The sequence below is a fragment of the Borostomias antarcticus genome (assembly GCF_949987555.1).
Source record: "Borostomias antarcticus genome assembly, chromosome: 14".
Taxonomy (NCBI): domain Eukaryota; kingdom Metazoa; phylum Chordata; class Actinopteri; order Stomiiformes; family Stomiidae; genus Borostomias; species Borostomias antarcticus.
The window spans coordinates 17,304,766-17,323,842 of record NC_140247.1 but is presented as its reverse complement, the minus strand read 5'-3'; the positions used below and the strand labels follow the sequence as shown (position 1 = coordinate 17,323,842).

The following is a 19,077-nucleotide window of genomic DNA, read 5'->3' as shown; positions in this document are numbered from 1 at the left end:
ACATCCACTTTCTGTGAAAATACATGATCTGTACGTAGTTACAATCCACAATGTGTTTTTTTTTCAATAAAGTGAACGCACACAAATAGTTTGAATACAGAAAACATTTATTCACCACAATGTGACTCCATGACAATAAATTAAGAACAAGAAATGTTAACAGGGGAATATGCATTGGACTTTAGGGAGGGTATTAATTACGATTTTACATCTAACCCTCACAAGTTGAAAACCCCATTCACTGATGTTCAAGTTAAGAACAACACAAACTCCGGGTAGCACTGTTTTACAGCAAGGTAGACCTGGTCATTGTTTAACATTATGCTTTCTCTTTCCTGAAACATTTCAAGTTGCACATAAATACATCTTTCTACCAGCATGATCCTGTACAAATGTGCATTACCAATTGTATATATTACATCTGCTACTGTAATCTTCCTGAGTCATCTTCTGTAGGCGTTGATACATTTGGTTGGACAGTCAAGGACACAAAGCAAAACACAAGTAATACCATGGCTGGCCAGGATCAACGTACAATTTCATATTTTTATCATTAAACTGTATTTTGGTGGAGCGACAGATGTTTGGTTCTTCATTTGTAGGGCTAAATAGGTGAGAAAAACAAACCTATGCCAGCCGTGCCAAATCCATGACACCTGTTTCAAGTCTCAAGGTCTATTTGTTCCTTTGTCCATCAGGGAGGGGTTTCCAGAAGCACCCACTGGTGGATTGAGCCTCCATGAAACAAATCACTCCTATATGCTATGCTTTTATATGCAACTGGCTTCTCAACAATCAAAGCGTATCTAAACTTCACAGAGACATGTACTGCAGACAAGAGTGAGTTGTCTAGAAGGCACAGTAATATCCCTACTCATCGTCTACCAGCAGAGGGCAGCAGAGATCCTTAGCTCAAAACACTGAGCTGTCTGTCCTGCAATATTACCACCACCCAGAGTAAAAACAATGATAAGCAAAAACACATTTACACTGCAGAGATAGAATACATTGATATTCCAAATAAAAATCTGTTACAAAACAGTTGTAAAGAGGTTATGGTGGATGACAGTTGTTGTGGGCCTTTCAGGGAGTTTCCATGCGTTTTTATTTCTGTTCAACTCTAACAAGCTCCAAGACTCTGTTTGACTCTCAACACCATCAAGTACAGGCTGCTAACGACCAAAATGAAAAGCAGCACCGAGTTGATCTTCTTCAGTGGTGGAGGTGTGGATCACGTTTACATGGGTACATGGTCAGCACCTAAAGGAGTGGCTAACCGAAATAGTGTTGTTGTTTTGTTTACATGTACACAACAGTGGAATGATGGCGACTGGAGCTTTGAAAGCTTTTGGCGGCACGCTGCCTACTTCCCTCCATACATCCTCTCGATGTGGTGGAGATAGTGGTTCTTCAGCTCTTTCCTCTTCAGCTTGAAGGCGTCGGTGACCAGGCCCGTCTCTGGGGTCCAGGGCTCTGGGCTCAGGTGGACCTTCACCGGGATCTCAAACCTCTGCAGTTTAACTGGGAGGAACGAGTGAGAGGGGTGGAAGGGATCGACAGAGAGAGAGAGAATGTTGGGTGAACTCAACATCTCTCAACATACAGCAAATCTACTAGTGAACTTTAAGAGTTTCCCTACAACATCAATAAGTAGAAATACAATAAAGTAGTAATATAAACAAATAATCAATTATATATATATATATATATATATATATATATATATATACACACATACATACAGTATATGGGTCAATGACGTACATGACTGTATAAGGTGTCTCATGTTATTCAGTACAACGCAGTGTTTTTTCATAATCACAAGTTTATATATCCATGCGTAGACTGGCAGGAGTATAACCACCAAGAAAAAATTACATTATTTTATTCTGAACACCACATTCTTTGGATAAAAAAATCAGCGTTGCACTGAATGACATTAGACATCAATGCCCCTTATATCTGCCCCCCGGGTGAAACTTGTTTTTTTGCTTCCCTCTGGAATATGTAGGGGTGGGAAAGGTATAAGGCTGTGTGTCTGTGTGTGTAGAAGAGTGTAAAAGGTATAAGGCACGCACATCCTGCTGTGTGTCTGTGTGTGTAGAAGAGTGTAAAAGGTATAAGGGTTAGGGTAGAAGAGTGTAAAAGGTATAAGGCACGCACATCCTGCTGTGTGTCTGTGTGTGTAGAAGAGTGTAAAAGGTATAAGGGTTAGGGTAGAAGAGTGTCAAAGGTATAAGGTTGTGTGTCTGTGTGTGTAGAAGAGTGTAAAAGGTATAAGGCTGTGTGTCTGTCTGTGTAGAAGAGTGTAAAAGGTATAAGGCACACACATCCTGCTGTGTGTCTGTGTAGAAGAATGTAAAAGGTATAAGGGTTAGGGTAGAAGAGTGTAAAAGGTATAAGGGTTAGGGTAGAAGAGTGTAAAAGAAATAAGGCACACACATCCACACTCAAATCCAGGTGCTGGACAGAAATGTCAGCAGTAAAGAAGAGATTGTCCCCATCACTGGTATAGCTCCCAGTAGACTTTATTTATTGAGTTAACACCCAAGCGTGTAACGTTTTGAGGAAGAGCCTGGAAGGCTCAACGTTACACGCTAGGGTGTTAACTCAATAAATACAGTCTACTGGGAGCTATACCAGTGATGAGGACAATCTCTCCTTTAGATGTAGGGGTGGGACCTATGCCCCCCCCCCCATTGCTCTCTGTAAAGCGCATTGTGTTGCCTCTGTGTATGAAATGTGCTATATAAATAAAGTTTGATTAAATATATATATATATATATATATATTCCTTTATTCCGCTGGGTTCTTACTGGAGGAGGCGACCTGGCGGATCTCCCTCAGCACCTCTCTCTCCATGTCAGGGTGTGTGCAGATGTCCTCCCAGCGCCCGACCACGCCCCTCTTCTGGGCCAGCTCCGTCAGACTCTTCTGGTTGGGCACCACAAAGCTGATCACGTAGTTCTGGTCACTATGGTGGGTCGGGGGGCAAGAGGTCAAGGGTTAAGGGATCGAGAGCTGAGAGTTGGGTGGTGACGTCTGGAGAGATGTTGCTCACCTGTTGGCGTATGCGCAGATGTTGTCGACGAGCGCGCAGGTCTTCAGAGCGGATTCCACTTTCCCCAGAGAGACGTACTCCCCTGCCTGCAGCTTGACCAGGTCCTTCTTACGGTCTGACCGGACACACAAACACACAACCATACCACAGTTACACAAACACACAAACACACGACCGTCACACAAACACACAACCATACCACCGTTACACAAACACACAACCATACCACCGTCACACAAACACACAACCATACCACCGTCACACAAACACACAACCATACCACCGTCACACAAACACACAACCATACCACTGTCACACAAACACACAACCATACCACCGTCACACAAACACACAACCATACCACTGTCACACAAACACACAACCATACCACTGTCACACAAACACACAACCATACCACCGTCACACAAACACACAACCATACCACCGTCACACAAACACACGACCGTCACACAAACACACAACCATACCACCGTTACACAAACACACAACCATACCACCGTCACACAAACACACAACCATACCACCGTCACACAAACACACAACCATACCACCGTCACACAAACACACAACCATACCACTGTCACACAAACACACAACCATACCACCGTCACACAAACACACAACCATACCACTGTCACACAAACACACAACCATACCACTGTCACACAAACACACAACCATACCACCGTCACACAAACACACAACCATACCACCGTCACACAAACACACAACCATACCACCGTCACACAAACACACAACCATACCACCGTCACAAAGGACGGTGACAGAGAAGCCCCGACTGCATCCTTCAAACACATCACCTGACACATTGAGCACTCAGACCGACACACACTACACACCCACGATCTGTAACACACACACACACACCCACAATCTGTAACACACACACACCCACGATCTGTAACACGCACACACACACGATCTGTAACACACACACACACCCACAATCTGTAACACACACACACCCACGATCTGTAACACGCACACACACACGATCTGTACCACACACACACACCCACAATCTGTAACACACACACACACACACACACACACACACACACACGATCTGTAGCACACACTACACACCCACGATCTGTAACACACACACACACCCACGATCTGTAACACACACTACACACCCACGATCTGTAACACACACACACACCCACAATCTGTAACACGCACACACACACGATCTGTAACACACACTACACACCCACGATCTGTAACACACACACACACCCACGATCTGTAACACACACTACACACCCACGATCTGTAACACACACTACACACCCACGATCTGTAACACACACTACACACCCACGATCTGTAACACACACTACACACCCATGATCTGTAACACACACACACCCACGATCTGTAACACACACTACACACCCATGATCTGTAACACACACACACCCACGATCTGTAACACACACACACCCACGATCTGTAACACACACACACCCACGATCTGTAACACACACTACACACCCACGATCTGTAGACAGCCATCAGGGTGGACCTCTCCTACGTCTCCGGTACAGAACCACCGCTGGCCTTTCTCGTCCACTAAAAAGTCTTGATTTTTACTCGTGTTTCTATAGTAACCCATGGTTACATTGGGACCACCAATCAGGATCTCCCCTCGTGGGTGGGGCTTGTCCTGAGTGGTGTAGCCACCTGACAGGGATTCAATGACATGTTAGGAAATCAATGTAAATCAAATGTTTTTCAATTGCATGCAAGCTCTGTGTGTGTGTGTGTGTGTGTGTGTGTGTGTGCAGTACCTTCCAGCCAGTCTCGTAGTTTGATCTCACAGCAGAGGAGAGGGGCGCCCACGCGTCCCGTGCTGTAATCTATCACTGTTCACAAACAGACAGAGGATCCTAAATCAGATGAAGAGCGGGGGCTCTAATTTGGTGGCGCCAAACTGCTGATCTGGGCTCAGAGACAGAATGTTCACGGTCACAGGAAGACAATTCCTCTTTTATTTGATTTGATTATTTTGTAATACTCTTTAACCCCTCCATCCCTCCCCCTCCGTACCCTCGGTGATGGTCCCTCCCATCTCCCCCTCCGTACCCTCGGTGATGGTCCCTCCCTGTCTCCCCCTCCGTACCCTCGGTGATGGTCCCTCCCATCTCCCCCTCCGTACCCTCGGTGATGGTCCCTCCCTGTCACCCCCTCCGTACCCTCGGTGATGGTCCCTCCCTGTCTCCCCCTCCGTACCCTCGGTGATGGTCCCTCCCTGTCTCCCCCTCCGTACCCTCGGTGATGGTCTCTCCCCACCTCCCCCTCCGTACCCTCGGTGATGGTCCCTCCCTGTCTCCCCCTCCGTACCCTCGGTGATGGTCTCTCCCCACCTCCCCCTCCGTACCCTCGGTGATGGTCCCTCCCTGTCTCCCCCTCCGTACCCTCGGTGATGGTCCCTCCCATCTCCCCCTCCGTACCCTCGGTGATGGTCCCTCCCTGTCTCCCCCTCTGTACCCTCGGTGATGGTCCCTCCCATCTCCCCCTCCGTACCCTCGGTGATGGTCCCTCCCATCTCCCCCTCCGTACCCTCGGTGATGGTCCCTCCCTGTCTCCCCCTCCGTACCCTCGGTGATGGTCCCTCCCTGTCTCCCCCTCCGTACCCTCGGTGATGGTCCCTCCCTGCCTCCCCCTCCGTACCCTGGGTGATGGTCCCTCCCATCTCCCCCTCCGTACCCTCGGTGATGGTCCCTCCCTGTCTCCCCCTCCGTACCCTCGGTGATGGTCTCTCCCCACCTCCCCCTCCGTACCCTGGGTGATGGTCTCTCCCCACCCCCCCCCCCGTACCCTGGGTGATGGTCTCTCCCCACCTCCCCCTCCGTACCCTGGGTGATGGTCTCTCCCCACCTCCCCCTCCGTACCCTGGGTGATGGTCTCTCCCCCCCTCCCCCGTACCCTCGGTGATGGTGCCGGCCCCGCAGGTCTCGGTGAGGCCGTAGCCCTGCCCCACCGGGCAGCAGAAGCACACGTTCATGAAGCGCTGGGTGGCGGAGGAGAGAGGGGCCCCGCCCGACAGCATGATCCTCACCCGGCCCCCCAGGAGGGCGCGCACCTTCCGGAACAGCAGCCTGGACACGCAGGGAGGGAGAGACCGAGGGAGAGAGAGAGACAGAGGGAGAGAGACAGACAGAGGGAGAGACCGAAGGAGAGGGAGGGACAGAGGGAGAGAGAGAGACAGAGGGAGAGACAGAGGGAGAGAGAGAGACAGAGGGAGAGAGACAGACAGAGAAAGAGACCGAGGGAGAGACCGAGGGAGAGAGAGGGACGGAGGGAGAGAGAGAGATGGAGGGAGAGACAGACAAAGGGAGAGACCGAGGGAGAGAGAGAGACAGAGGGACAGAGGGAGAGAGAGAGGGACAGAGGGAGAGACCGAGGGAGAGAGACAGAGGGAGAGACGGAGGGAGAGAGAGGGACAGAGGGAGAGAGAGAGACAGAGGGAGAGACAGAGGGAGAGACGGAGGGAGAGAGAGAGAGACAATGAGAGAAAGTGTTCACACGTCATTAGCGACTAAACATGTGCCGTATTTCTGCATTCTACAGTTGTACGTGATGTCACAGTGGTCTCTGGTCAGGGTGTAGAGGGGGTGATGTGGTCAGGGTGTAGAGGGGGTGATGTGGTCTCTGGTCAGGGTTAGGGTTCACGTACGTGTTGCAGAGCGGTGCGTCGTAGCCCCTCTTGATCTGGTCCAGTTTATAGTTGTATCCCAGCGTGAACAGAGTCCTCTGAACGTAGCTCATCCCCTGAACTTTGCTCATCACGTTCTTGTGGATGCGGTCCATGATTTCCTGGTTAAATTGATAAGACTGTTTAATCGACCAAAGTACTGGAATTCAGCGTATAAACAGAGAGAGAGATAAGATAGAGAGACACACATACAGAGAGAGACACACATACAGAGAAAGAGAGAAAGGGCACAGAGAAAGAGAGGCATACAGAGAGAGAGGGCTAGAGAGAGAGACAGAAGTACAGAGAGAGAGTCTCACCGGTACAGCTGCCATCAGAGTGGGCTTGAGCACAGAGCTGTCTCCCTTGCTGCCTTTCTTGATCTTACTGGACTGGAGGGGACAGAGGAAGAGGCATTATGACCCGGGCTGGAACAGATGGCCCTATCAGGTCAAAGGTCAGGCCTGGGACTGCCGGGCGATACCTGGTCTGAGAGCGTCTGTGGAGAGGAGTATCCGATCCGGCAGCCGTAGGTCACACAGGAGATCTCTGCGGTCATCTCCAGCACGTGGGCCAGGGGCAGGTAGGCTATGTACGTGTCCTTAGGCCTGGGGGGGGGGGGGGGGGGGTCGGGGGTCACACACAGGGACAGGCGTGACCTGTTGAGTCTGACACCGCGAGGAACAGAATCGTCTCCCTGACGCTGCGCTGGTACTCACCCCAGTCCCGGGATGCGCTCACACTGGCCGGTCATGCCGGCCACCAGGTTGCTGTGAACGATCATGACTCCTTTGGGTCGGCCAGTAGAGCCGCTGGTGTACATCACCACCGCCAGGTCAGAGGGGCGGGGCCTCGCCGGCTCCCTGAGCACTGCAACACCAACACACACATGGGACCAACAGCCTTCCCTCAACACAGACATGGGACCAACAGTCTTCCCTCAACACAGACATGGGATCAACAGTCTTCCCTCAACACAGACATGGGATCAACAGTCTTCCCTCAACACAGACATGGGACCAACAGTCTTCCCTCAACACAGACATGGGATCAACAGTCTTCCCTCAACACAGACATGGGACCAACAGTCTTCCCTCAACACAGACATGGGATCAACAGTCTTCCCTCAACACAGACATGGGACCAACAGTCTTCCCTCAACACACACATGGGACCAACAGCCTTCCCTCAACACAGACATGGGACCAACAGTCTTCCCTCAACACAGACATGGGACCAACAGCCTTCCCTCAACACAGACATGGGACCAACAGTCTTCCCTCAACACAGACATGGGATCAACAGTCTTCCCTCAACACAGACATGGGACCAACAGTCTTCCCTCAACACAGACATGGGATCAACAGTCTTCCCTCAACACAGACATGGGACCAACAGTCTTCCCTCAACACAGACATGGGATCAACAGTCTTCCCTCAACACAGACATGGGACCAACAGTCTTCCCTCAACACACACATGGGACCAACAGCCTTCCCTCAACACAGACATGGGACCAACAGTCTTCCCTCAACACAGACATGGGACCAACAGCCTTCCCTCAACACAGACATGGGACCAACAGTCTTCCCTCAACACAGACATGGGATCAACAGTCTTCCCTCAACACAGACATGGGATCAACAGTCTTCCCTCAACACAGACATGGGATCAACAGTCTTCCCTCAACACAGACATGGGACCAACAGTCTTCCCTCAACACAGACATGGGACCAACAGTCTTCCCTCAACACAGACATGGGACCAACAGTCTTCCCTCAACACAGACATGGGACCAACAGTCTTCCCTCAACACAGACATGGGACCAACAGTCTTCCCTCAACACAGACATGGGACCAGCAGTCTTCCCTCAACACAGACATGGGACCAACAGTCTTCCCTCAACACAGACATGGGACCAACAGTCTTCCCTCAACACAGACATGGGACCAACAGTCTTCCCTCAACACAGACATGGGACCAACAGTCTTCCCTCAACACAGACATGGGACCAACAGTCTTCCCTCAACACAGACATGGGACCAACAGGCTTCCCTTTGCTGCAAGGGACACAACCATTGGCTGAAGGACAGTCCTTAAAGGACCCTAACGGTCTAAATAGGATTTGATCTCCTTAAACTAGTCACCCAACGTATATCACATTACCGCAGTCAATCTAAAGCGCATTGTGTTGCCTCTGGGTATGAAATGTGCTATACAAATAAAGCTTTGATTGATTGATTGAATGTTCCGAAGCAAAGCTCACCTAAAAGATGTTTGCATTTTCATGTTTTACTTACATTTCAAAAGTTGACCGTGATGGCTTTACAACGTATTTTTAAATTGTTCCCTCGTTACGCTGACAAACTTCCCTCAGCTAGTTTCAAATAATTCTCAGTAGTTTTATTTTATATTATTTTCGTTTTAATCTGTTGAACTCCTGCGCTATATTCTCTAATCCACCTACGCTAGATTCTCTACCCAGCGCTCCTAGCAATGGCTGCCATGTAAACAGGAAGAAGACAGACTGTTGGCGTCGGCTGTGCAAAGAGGGTTAAAACGAAAATAATAACTACTGAGAATTATTTGAAACTAACCGAGGCAAGTTTGTCAGCGCAACAAGGGAAATATTTAAAAATAGGTTTTGAAGCCCTCACGTTCAACTTTTGAAATGTAAGTAAAAACGCGAAAATGCTAATATCTTTTGTGAGCTTTACTTCGGAAAATGGATTGTGGTAATGTGATACAAGTTGGATGACTAGTTTTAGGAGATCACATCATATTTAGACCGGTATGGTCCTTTAATTCATGGGGAGCTTCCGCACACTTCGACTGAAGATCTCAGAATTTGTTGCGGGTCTCGGGGTCAAAGACCTTCGTCAGAGCTTGTGACAGATCCCTCCACATGATCACACTCAGACTGGACTTTGTTTGTTTGTTTGTTTGTGCAAGCACTCACGGTTATCAGGCTGTGCCCCCAGCTCCTGTACGGCCCGCATGCTGTGGAGAGAGACCCCGGGTGGGTATCCCTCCGCGCTGACCTTCTTCTGGTCCACGTAGATCACATGCTTCAACCGGGGGATCTGGGGGAGCACGCTCTGGGAAGAGAGACCAGGAGTACGCAGGTGAGACCAGAGCACGGCTTCACACACACACACACAGGGAAGAGAGACCACGGCTTCACACAAACACAGGGAAGAGAGACCGCGGCTTCACACACACAGGGAAGAGAGACCGCGGCTTCACACACACACAGGGAAGAGAGACCACGGCTTCACACACACAGGGAAGAGAGACCGCGGCTTCACACACACACAGGGAAGAGAGACCGGGAGCACGCAGGTGAGACCAGAGCACGGCTTCACACACAGACCGTGCCTGTAACGTGCCTCGCCACCTCAGTTCACTGTATGGACCCGCCCCCTCTGCGCCAGGACAAAGTCCCAGTACATGGAAACGTGTTCGGCCAATCAAGGTGAATCTGAGCCTTGTCATTCTGGCGCCGCGCCGGTCAGAGTCCATGGATTCACGTTTGGTTCTCTCACGGGGCAGACCGAGAGGTCCGGGGGCGTCCATGACAGAGGGGGGTTCTAAGGTTCTAGGTTCTAGGTTCTAAGGTTCTGGGTGTGGAGAGGGTTCCGGCTCACCTTCAGCTTGCTCTCGAGGAGCTCCACGCTGGTTACGAGGTGTGTGACCCCGGTCTCGTTCAGGCCGAACGCCACCGCCTCCTCCCCCAGCGTGGCGTAGAAGGTCACCACTGAGGAGAAGACGAGCCACGTCAGACGCACGGGAGCAGGTCATTAGAGCTCTGATATCGGGAGCTTGTTTTATTTGATTTATTTAACCTTTATTTAACCAGGCAAATCATTAAGAACAAATTCTTATTTACAGTGATGACCTGGAAAAAAGCACAAGCTTCTTGGGGGGGGAGAAGGGGGCTGTGAAAGAAAAATCAAGGACAACGGCAACAACCACAACAGTACAGAGAGACAGCACACAACCACAACAGTACAGAGAGACAGCACACAACCACAACAGTACAGAGAGACAGCACACAACCACAACAGTACAGACACACAGCACACAACCACAACAGCACAGACACACAGCACACAACCACAACAGTAGACACACAGCACACAACCACAACAGTACAGACAGGCATCATAGAAAGACAACAGCAGACATCCAAGCTGTAGCTTGATCTGTAGCTCTACCGATGTGTCCAACCCTTCTCCCAGTGTCCTCAACCCTTCTCCCAGTGTCCTCAACCCTTCTCCCAGTCTCCTCAACCCTTCTCCCAGTCTCCTCAACCCTTCTCCCAGTCTCCTCAACCCTTCTCCCAGTCTCCTCAACCCTTCTCCCAGTCTCCTCAACCCTTCTCGCAGTGTCCTCAACCCTTCTCCCAGTCTCCTCAACCCTTCTCCCAGTCTCCTCAACCCTTCTCCCAGTCTCCTCAACCCTTCTCCCAGTCTCCTCAACCCTTCTCCCAGTCTCCTCAACCCTTCTCCCAGTCTCCTCAGTCGCTCTACTCACAGGGGAAGTTGTGTCGGAAGCAGGCCTGCGCGGTGATCATCCACTCCGCCCTGGTCTCACAGAAGAGGGCCAGGGTGCACTTGGGCTGCTGGCCCAACGCTGCCAGGCCGCGGCCAAAATGGCTGACGATGGAGTCCACCTCCCGATAGGACAGCCAGTGGTACTCGCCCAGAATCAGCTAGGAGTAGGGAGCCAGTAGTCACCACAACTCAGATCACACTTCTCTTCACACTGTGTCTAAAAATGACTAACTATCTCAGGCTAATGACCGGACCAGAACCCACTAACGAGACTGCAGACGTCACTCCGCGTACCTTTTTGAAGACCTTTCCGTTGGGTTGGACCTCATTCTCCTCGCTGAGGACGTCTCTGGTGCCCAGGCAGTCCCCCTGGCCGAAGCGCTCCACTGCGTGTCCAAACAGCTTATCCAGCGTGTCTTTTCCCGGGATGTCCTCCGTGGCCAGGGCGTGGAAGCGGTCCACGGAGCGGTACGGCCCCTGGGCGTGGCCCGTGGTGGAGAGGGCCTTGACCCGGCACGCCCGGGCCTTCCGCTGGCCGGCGCCGGTGAGCAGGTACCAGGGCAGGAAGGAGAGGACGGAGTAGAGCCACACCAGGAGGTGCAGAGGGAGGAGGAGGAGGGTGTGGAGAGGAGAGGCAGTCTGGAGACCCATGCTGGGTGGGGGGGGTGGGGGGTAGTTGGTGGAAGGGGTGGTAGGGAAGGTTCCAGAGGGTAGATCCTGAGAGGAGAGGATGACGTTGGGCAGACGTGCTCTAGAATGTCCACTCCACCGGATCTGAGAACGATTAGGCCGAATGCTGGAGGACGAGAGAAGAGGAGTCAGTGAGGAGAGAGGCGCTAGGGGAGAGGGAACAGGACAAGAGAAGAGGAGTCAGTGAGGAGAGAGGCGCTAGGGGAGAGGGAACAGGACAACAGAAGGGGAGTCAGTGAGGAGAGAGGCGCTAGGGGAGAGGGAACAGGACAACAGAAGGGGAGTCAGTAAGGAGAGAGGCGCTAGGGGAGAGGGAACAGGTCATTGCGTGGGTCAGTTTTTAGACTCGATCTGTGCTCCCAGAGGTTAACACGTCACATGCTGGAGGCTGCAGAAGAGGAAGCAGCTCAGCTCAAAAACAAAACAATTTCCCCAGCATCAGCAGTCTGAGAAGATGGGGCCAATGTCTCTCACCCTTTCTCTAGTTTCCCCGCTGAATTTCAGATAGTTACCAACATAACTGCGCAATGGATGCATTACACTGGTACCAGGACTCCTGAACTCATTCCAACAGATATGCACCCTGTCCAATGTTTTCTCCAATAGGCACAATGCCCGAAAGCAAATGCCTAGTATGTTGAAAAACTACAATGACAATAAAACAAATTGTGATTGTGATATAACATTAAAAAGACACATTCCTCTCTTAATATCTGACTCACCTCTCTTGCCATGATGAGAAACATCGCCCTTTCTATAACAGTCCAAGTCAAGTCCAGTCATATACGCAGGCAATACCTCAATAATGTACACTCGCTAGCAATGGCCCCTAACCTGGAAGAGCGCAAGACAGGTACGGTGACCTGTTAGTCATACTGAAGGACAACGGTACAGAGGAGGAGACTGTATCAGACAGCATCAGTCAGCAGATTACCCCCTAACCAATGACTAGCTCTGTGGACTGAAGGAGATCCAGCAACTGACAACCAATGACATCAGTTGTCCAGCTCACCCCACTGAGCGGCCAGATACAAGGTCACCAGGGCGGTCAGCCTTGGCTCTATATGGAACCATTGGGGGATGAAGCCTGGACAGCACAGCTTAAATCAATTCCTTTAATCCCATCACAATCTAATTAAGATAGTAGGCAGACATACATCAAGACAGAGGCCTATTTTTCCTTCTTTTAAACAACAGAAATGGCAGAGGCAAGCATTCTATCCTGTTAGTCTCATCCACTGCTGCATGGCCCTCATTCACAGTGCCTCTACTTCTGTGACAGTATACAAATGATATCATAATTGTGTCTGGGATGGCTTACATTCAGTCATGTAGAAGCAGATGCGACCACTCAAACCATGATTCAAAAGTATGCTGTCTTTATCCCCTTTTTACACCAGCCCAAAAACTCACCAAGAGCCGCTAACATCTGGCTTTTGTCTTTAGTGTGACAGTGTGAGGGCACCCACGGCATTCAGCCCTGTGACTAACAACTCTGCCATAGGCACAGGTGTTTAATCGGCCCCAGAACCGATCGGCAGCGCTGCTTTTAGCCCCTTTTACAGCGTGATTAAGACGTGTTGGACGACGCCGTGTAACTTAAATATAGGCTACAGGAATCAGATGTTGTTCCTCATATCATGTCAGATGCAACACTGGCAAAGTGGCGAGGCGAGAGAGCTTCTCCTGAGAACAAGAGCATCAGAGAACTCTCCGGGCTAACTGCTCTCTAGCCTGGCTTCGCCACCCTGATCACGTGATCTCACATTTTGTCTCTCTATTCGGAGGGAAAGTAATCTCATCGCCCCCTAGTGGTAGCGTTCCTAATGCCGAGGGAATTAATAGGTCTTTTGAAAAATTATATCTTGGTCGACACCGAAAAGTTAGTAGAATGCCTTAAACGGCAAATACTTGGATACAAAGTTTATTGATTCTGGTGATCATAGTTGATTTTCAATCACAATCCGAACTAGGGCTGCGAGCAGCATTGAGCGGGCCCTCGCACCCCAAGCATGTCGGGTTATGGCGCCGTTAAAGGCTGTGCTATTTCGGTGTCCAGTACTGAGAGAAACTTCCTGTCACCAGTAGGTGGCGCTATACGCGTGACTCAATACCGATGCATAGATGTGTTCAGGACGGTACCTTGATGAAGCGTGAGAAATGTTGAGTAAATCGGATAACGTATGTAGGAGTTATGAGGACTTCCTGTTTCACCAGTAGGTGGCGCTGTAGGTATAAGGCAATACTGACTTACAGAAGTGTTCAAGATGCGACCTTCATCAAGCATGAGAAATTTGGAGTAAATCGGATAACATATGTAGGAGTTATGAGGACTTACTGTTTCACCAATAGGTGGCGCTATAAGTATGACGCAATACTGACACATAGATGTGTTCAGGACAGAACCGTCAGGAAGCGTGAGATATATCGGACAAATTGGATAATGTATGGAGGAGTTATGAGGACTTCCTGTTTCACCAATAGGTGGCGCTATAAGTATGACACAATACTGACACATAGATGTGTTTAGGACAGAACCGTCATGAAGCGTGAGATATATCGGACACATTGGATAATGTATGGAGGAGTTATGAGGACTTCGTGTTTTATGGCGAAATGTCAAACTTTGGCGGGGCGCCACGGCAAGGGTGTTTGGTTAAAACTCAATTTTTTTGATAACGTTTGATCACAAAGGTCTTAAGATGAAGCTGACCGAATAGGAAGTTGATCGGATGAAATCTGTAGGAGGAGTTCGTTAAAGTACGAGGCATGGAAATGTTAAAAACAAGGGGAAAATGGCACATTAAGAGCAAAATGGCGGACTTCCTGTTGCATGTTGGGTATAGCTCCAAGAGACATTTTAGTGTGTCTGGGTGAAATACATATGCCCTCCGAATTTCGTTCGCATACATCAAACTGAAAGGTGGGGCTCGCCATTTTAATTTTCCAGGGGGCGCTCTTGAGCCGTTTTGCCACGCCCATTTCCGTCACCCATGAATTATCAAATTTTTCACCGGGACTGACGTATCTGCAAAGTTTCATCCGTTTTCATCGATGTTTAGGCCGCCAAAAAGGCATTTGTTTTGGAAGAAGAAGGAGAAGGTAGAAGAAGGAGAATAACTAGGGCTGCGAGCAGCAGTGAGCGGGCCCTCGCACCCCACGCGTGTCGGGGTGTGGCGCCGTTGAAGGGTGTGCTTTTTCGGTGTGCAGTACTGAGAGAAACTTCCTGTCACCAGTAGGTGGCGCTCTAGGCGTGACTCAATACCGAAGCATAGATGTGTTCAGGACGGTACCTTGATGAAGCGTGAGAAATGTTGAGTAAATCGGATAACGTATGTAGGAGTTATGAGGACTTCCTGTTTCACCAGTAGGTGGCGCTGTAGGTATGACGCAATACTGACTTACAGAAGTGTTCAAGATGCGACCATCATCAAGCATGAGCAATTTGGAGTAAATCGGATAACGTATGTAGGAGTTATGAGTACTTCCTGTTTCACCAGTAGGTGGCGCTGTAAGTGTGACTCAATACCGACGCATAGATGTGTTCAGAATGTCACCTTCGTGAAGCGTCAGCAATTTGGTGCAAATCGGATGATGTATGCAGGAGTTATGAGGACTTCCTGTTTCACCAATAGGTGGCGCTATAAGTATGACACAATACGGACACATAGATGTGTTCAGGACAGAACCGTCATGAAGCGTGAGATATATCGGACAAATTGGATAATGTATGTAGGAGTTATGAGGACTTCCTGTTTCACCAATAGGTGGCGCAATAAGTATGATGCAATACTGACACAAAGATGTGTTCAGGACAGAACCGTCATGAAGCGTGAGATATATCGGACTAATTGGATAATGTATGGAGGAGTTATGAGGACTTCCTGTTTCACCAATAGGTGGCGCTATAAGTATGACGCAATACTGACACATAGATGTGTTCAGGACAGAACCGTCATGAAGCGTGAGATATATCGGACAAATTGGATAATGTATGGAGGAGTTATGAGGACTTCGTGTTTTATGGCGAAATGTCAAACTTTGGCGGGGCGCCACGGCAAGGGTGTTTTGTGAAAACTCAATTTTTTTGATAACTTTTGATCACAAAGGTCTTAAGATGAAGCTGACCCGATATGAAGTTGATCAGATGAAATCTGTAGGAGGAGTTTGTCGAAGTACGAGGCATGGAAATGGTCAAAACAAGGACAAAATGGCACATTAAGAGCAAAATGGCGGACTTCCTGTTGCATGTTGGGTATAGCTCCAAGAGACATTTTAGTGTGGCTCGATGAAATACATATGCCCACCGAATTTCGTTCGCCTACATCAAACTGAAAGGTGGGGCTCGCCATTTTAAACTTTCCAGGGGGCGCTCTTGAGCCGTTTTGCCACGCCCATTTCCGTCACCAATGAATTATAAAATTTTTCACCGGGACTGATGTATCTGCAAAGTTTCATCCGTTTTCATCGATGTTTAGGCCGCCAAAAAGGCATTTGTTTGGGGAGAAGAAGAAGGTAGGAGAATAATAATCCTTCGAAATACAATAGGGCCTCGCACCGCCAGTGCTCGGGCCCTAATAATCCTTCGAGTTTCAATAGGGCCTCGCACCGCCAGTGCTCGGGCCCTAATTATGAAAATATTTTTCTTAAATTCCATCGACTTTGACTGGAGGAATGGAGCAATTTCTAACATTTGAAAGAAGGCAAAATACTGTTTGAAATTCTCACGGTTAGTAGGTTATTACTGTAAAGACACTCAAGTTTTTGTTTTGATAACTTCACCGAAATGGCTTCGTAGTAATTATTAGAAAATTCGGTCTATGGGAGTTTACATTCAATCAATCAATCAAAGCTTTATTTGTATAGCGCATTTCATACCCAGAGGCAACACAATGCGCTTTACAGAGAACAAGGGAGGTGGGCATACGACCCACTCTCTACATATTCCAGAGGGAAGCAAAAAAACAGTAATCACCCGGGAGCCAGATAAGTGAGCTGTAAAAATTCTTCCCTGACCCCTCTCAACAAGGCGATCGAGCAAGCTCCAGGAGTATGTTTGTCTACCGGCTAAGAACATTTATAAAGCATAACATTACATTAAATTACATTTCAGAGTGAGAGAGGCTAAAAGCATCATAGGAGATCATTCATTCATCACATTGAAACTCATCTCCGATAGGAACAAATCCGCTAGGGGCGCATGTTTTCACTTTCCCTCCCTATTTCCCTATTATGGAGAGATCACATGATGTCACATTGTGTCTCCATCTTGCACGACTATCTGCCTGCAGGCCTACCTTCTCAAGACAGTGTGTTGCTACACCACTCTCAGGACACACCACCGCCACGCCCACACCACTCTCAGGACACACCACCGCCACGCCCACACCACTCTCAAGACACACCACCGCCACGCCCACACCACTCTCAGGACACACCACCGCCACGCCCACATCACTCTCAGGACACACCACCGCCACGCCCACACCACTCTCAAGACACACCACCGCCACGCCCACACCACTCTCAAGACACACCACCGCCACGCCCACACCACTCTCAAGACACACCACCGCCACGCCCACACCACTCTCAGAACACACCACCGCCACGGCCACACCACCAATCGTGTCAAACGCTTCTGACAGGAGTATCAAGAACAAGAAGACAGAGTTTGCTCTTGTGGCGTGGAGTGACTGTCACTGCTAGCCTCGCGTCACCAGTCTCTCCTCGGGGAGAAGAGCCTGGTATCTATTTACTTCACTGCCTTAAGCCCGCCCCATCATCCGGCTTGAGCCTGTAGAGCCCGCCTCCAACATCCGCTTGCTTTATTTTTCCTTAACCGGTAGTTCTCCTCGCATCTTCTTTTACAATTTTCGTCGGTGTTATGCCTGGGGATGCCATCGCGAATGTTATCTACTCGAAACTTCACCATGTGCAGCCTTCAGTAAAAACATTACATCAACTGTTCGTCTTCCGGTCCAGACCGGATGATTATGCGATGCGTCATCGCGCTTCCGAACGAGAAAGGCCCACTAGTCACTGCAGGGAAGGTCGTCTCTGTCGAATGGCCTACCTTGAACCGCGACTGGTGGGGATACGTTTTGAATATGTTTTGTTCTAAAAGTAAAAATACTATTTTAAAATAATATTGTTGAGATATGATTACCATTTTTGAAAGTGGACTAGTGATATCAGACCTCGCCACTCGGCATAGCATGGGTTGTTGTTTCACGCAGTCTGGATTGAATCTGTTTGGGACGGTAATAAACGCAGCGACTGATTGGGCAATAATAAACAGTAACTAAGGCTTATCCCCAAAACCTACATCCGGTGGGTCAGACTACCTACATCCTGTGAGTCAGAATAAGCGGCACATGACTTGTCAAAAGGATGGAGAAAGTGAAAGCAGGTGACAGTCAGTATAGCATGCTTCTTGTTGCAGCAGGCTATGCTACGAAGCTGTAATTAGCATGGAAATACTGTTTACGGTCGCAAAAATGATCACAGTCGCTGCCATAATAGGCTTCAAACGCAGACACCACGCATTCTTTTTTTTTTAACGAACGTTATTCATTTACCAAACACTCAATTACATTACATTACTTTCTTCTAAAGTCTAACAGAGCTAATGATGAGATTATCGTAACCAGCCAGTGATACCCTGCTTAACTGGCTGGCTTGTAATAGTCTTACCTACAGCCAACAAACCCGATCAGCCGACCTGCCTTTCTTACTGAGGGAAATGACCGCGAGTTACCTCTGACCAACTATGGGAACCCGGAACTACTACGTCATCTCTTTCCATATCTTTGAGCCAATGAGCTATTGAGGCATGGCTTTTCCTTCCTAACGACTAGGAAGGCATTATTTTCACTTTAACATTTTATCTAATAGGGATAGCTGGGATTTCCCCCTACGGGGATTATTAAAGTTCATATGTTCAAATGTGTCATCCTGTCAATTGTCTGTCCATTCACTTAATGTAAATCTATATTGACAATAACTTTCCTTATTTTGCTAAA

General features: G+C 49.1%; 1 protein-coding gene across 2 annotated transcripts; it reads right to left on the bottom strand.

Annotated features, from left to right (window-relative positions):
- Positions 1 to 89: 89 nt before the first annotated feature.
- Positions 90 to 18,781, bottom strand: acsl4a (acyl-CoA synthetase long chain family member 4a). 2 transcript variants are annotated; one of them, XM_084448280.1, is made up of 15 exons: positions 18,749 to 18,781; positions 11,657 to 12,158; positions 11,343 to 11,520; positions 10,454 to 10,563; positions 9,766 to 9,904; positions 7,526 to 7,676; positions 7,291 to 7,414; positions 7,127 to 7,198; positions 6,789 to 6,928; positions 6,038 to 6,210; positions 4,900 to 4,974; positions 4,604 to 4,792; positions 3,062 to 3,176; positions 2,817 to 2,974; positions 90 to 1,521 (listed from the first exon to the last, which is right to left on the bottom strand). In XM_084448280.1, the coding sequence occupies exons 2-15, from the start codon at positions 12,011 to 12,013 to the stop codon at positions 1,364 to 1,366; spliced, it is 2,139 nt and encodes a 712-aa protein (XP_084304406.1). In that variant the 5' UTR covers positions 12,014 to 12,158; positions 18,749 to 18,781; the 3' UTR covers positions 90 to 1,363. The 2 variants fall into 2 exon arrangements, with proteins under 2 accessions (XP_084304406.1, XP_084304405.1); XM_084448279.1 differs by lacking the exon at positions 18,749 to 18,781 and adding an exon at positions 12,775 to 13,020.
- Between the last annotated feature and the right edge of the window lie 296 nt (positions 18,782 to 19,077).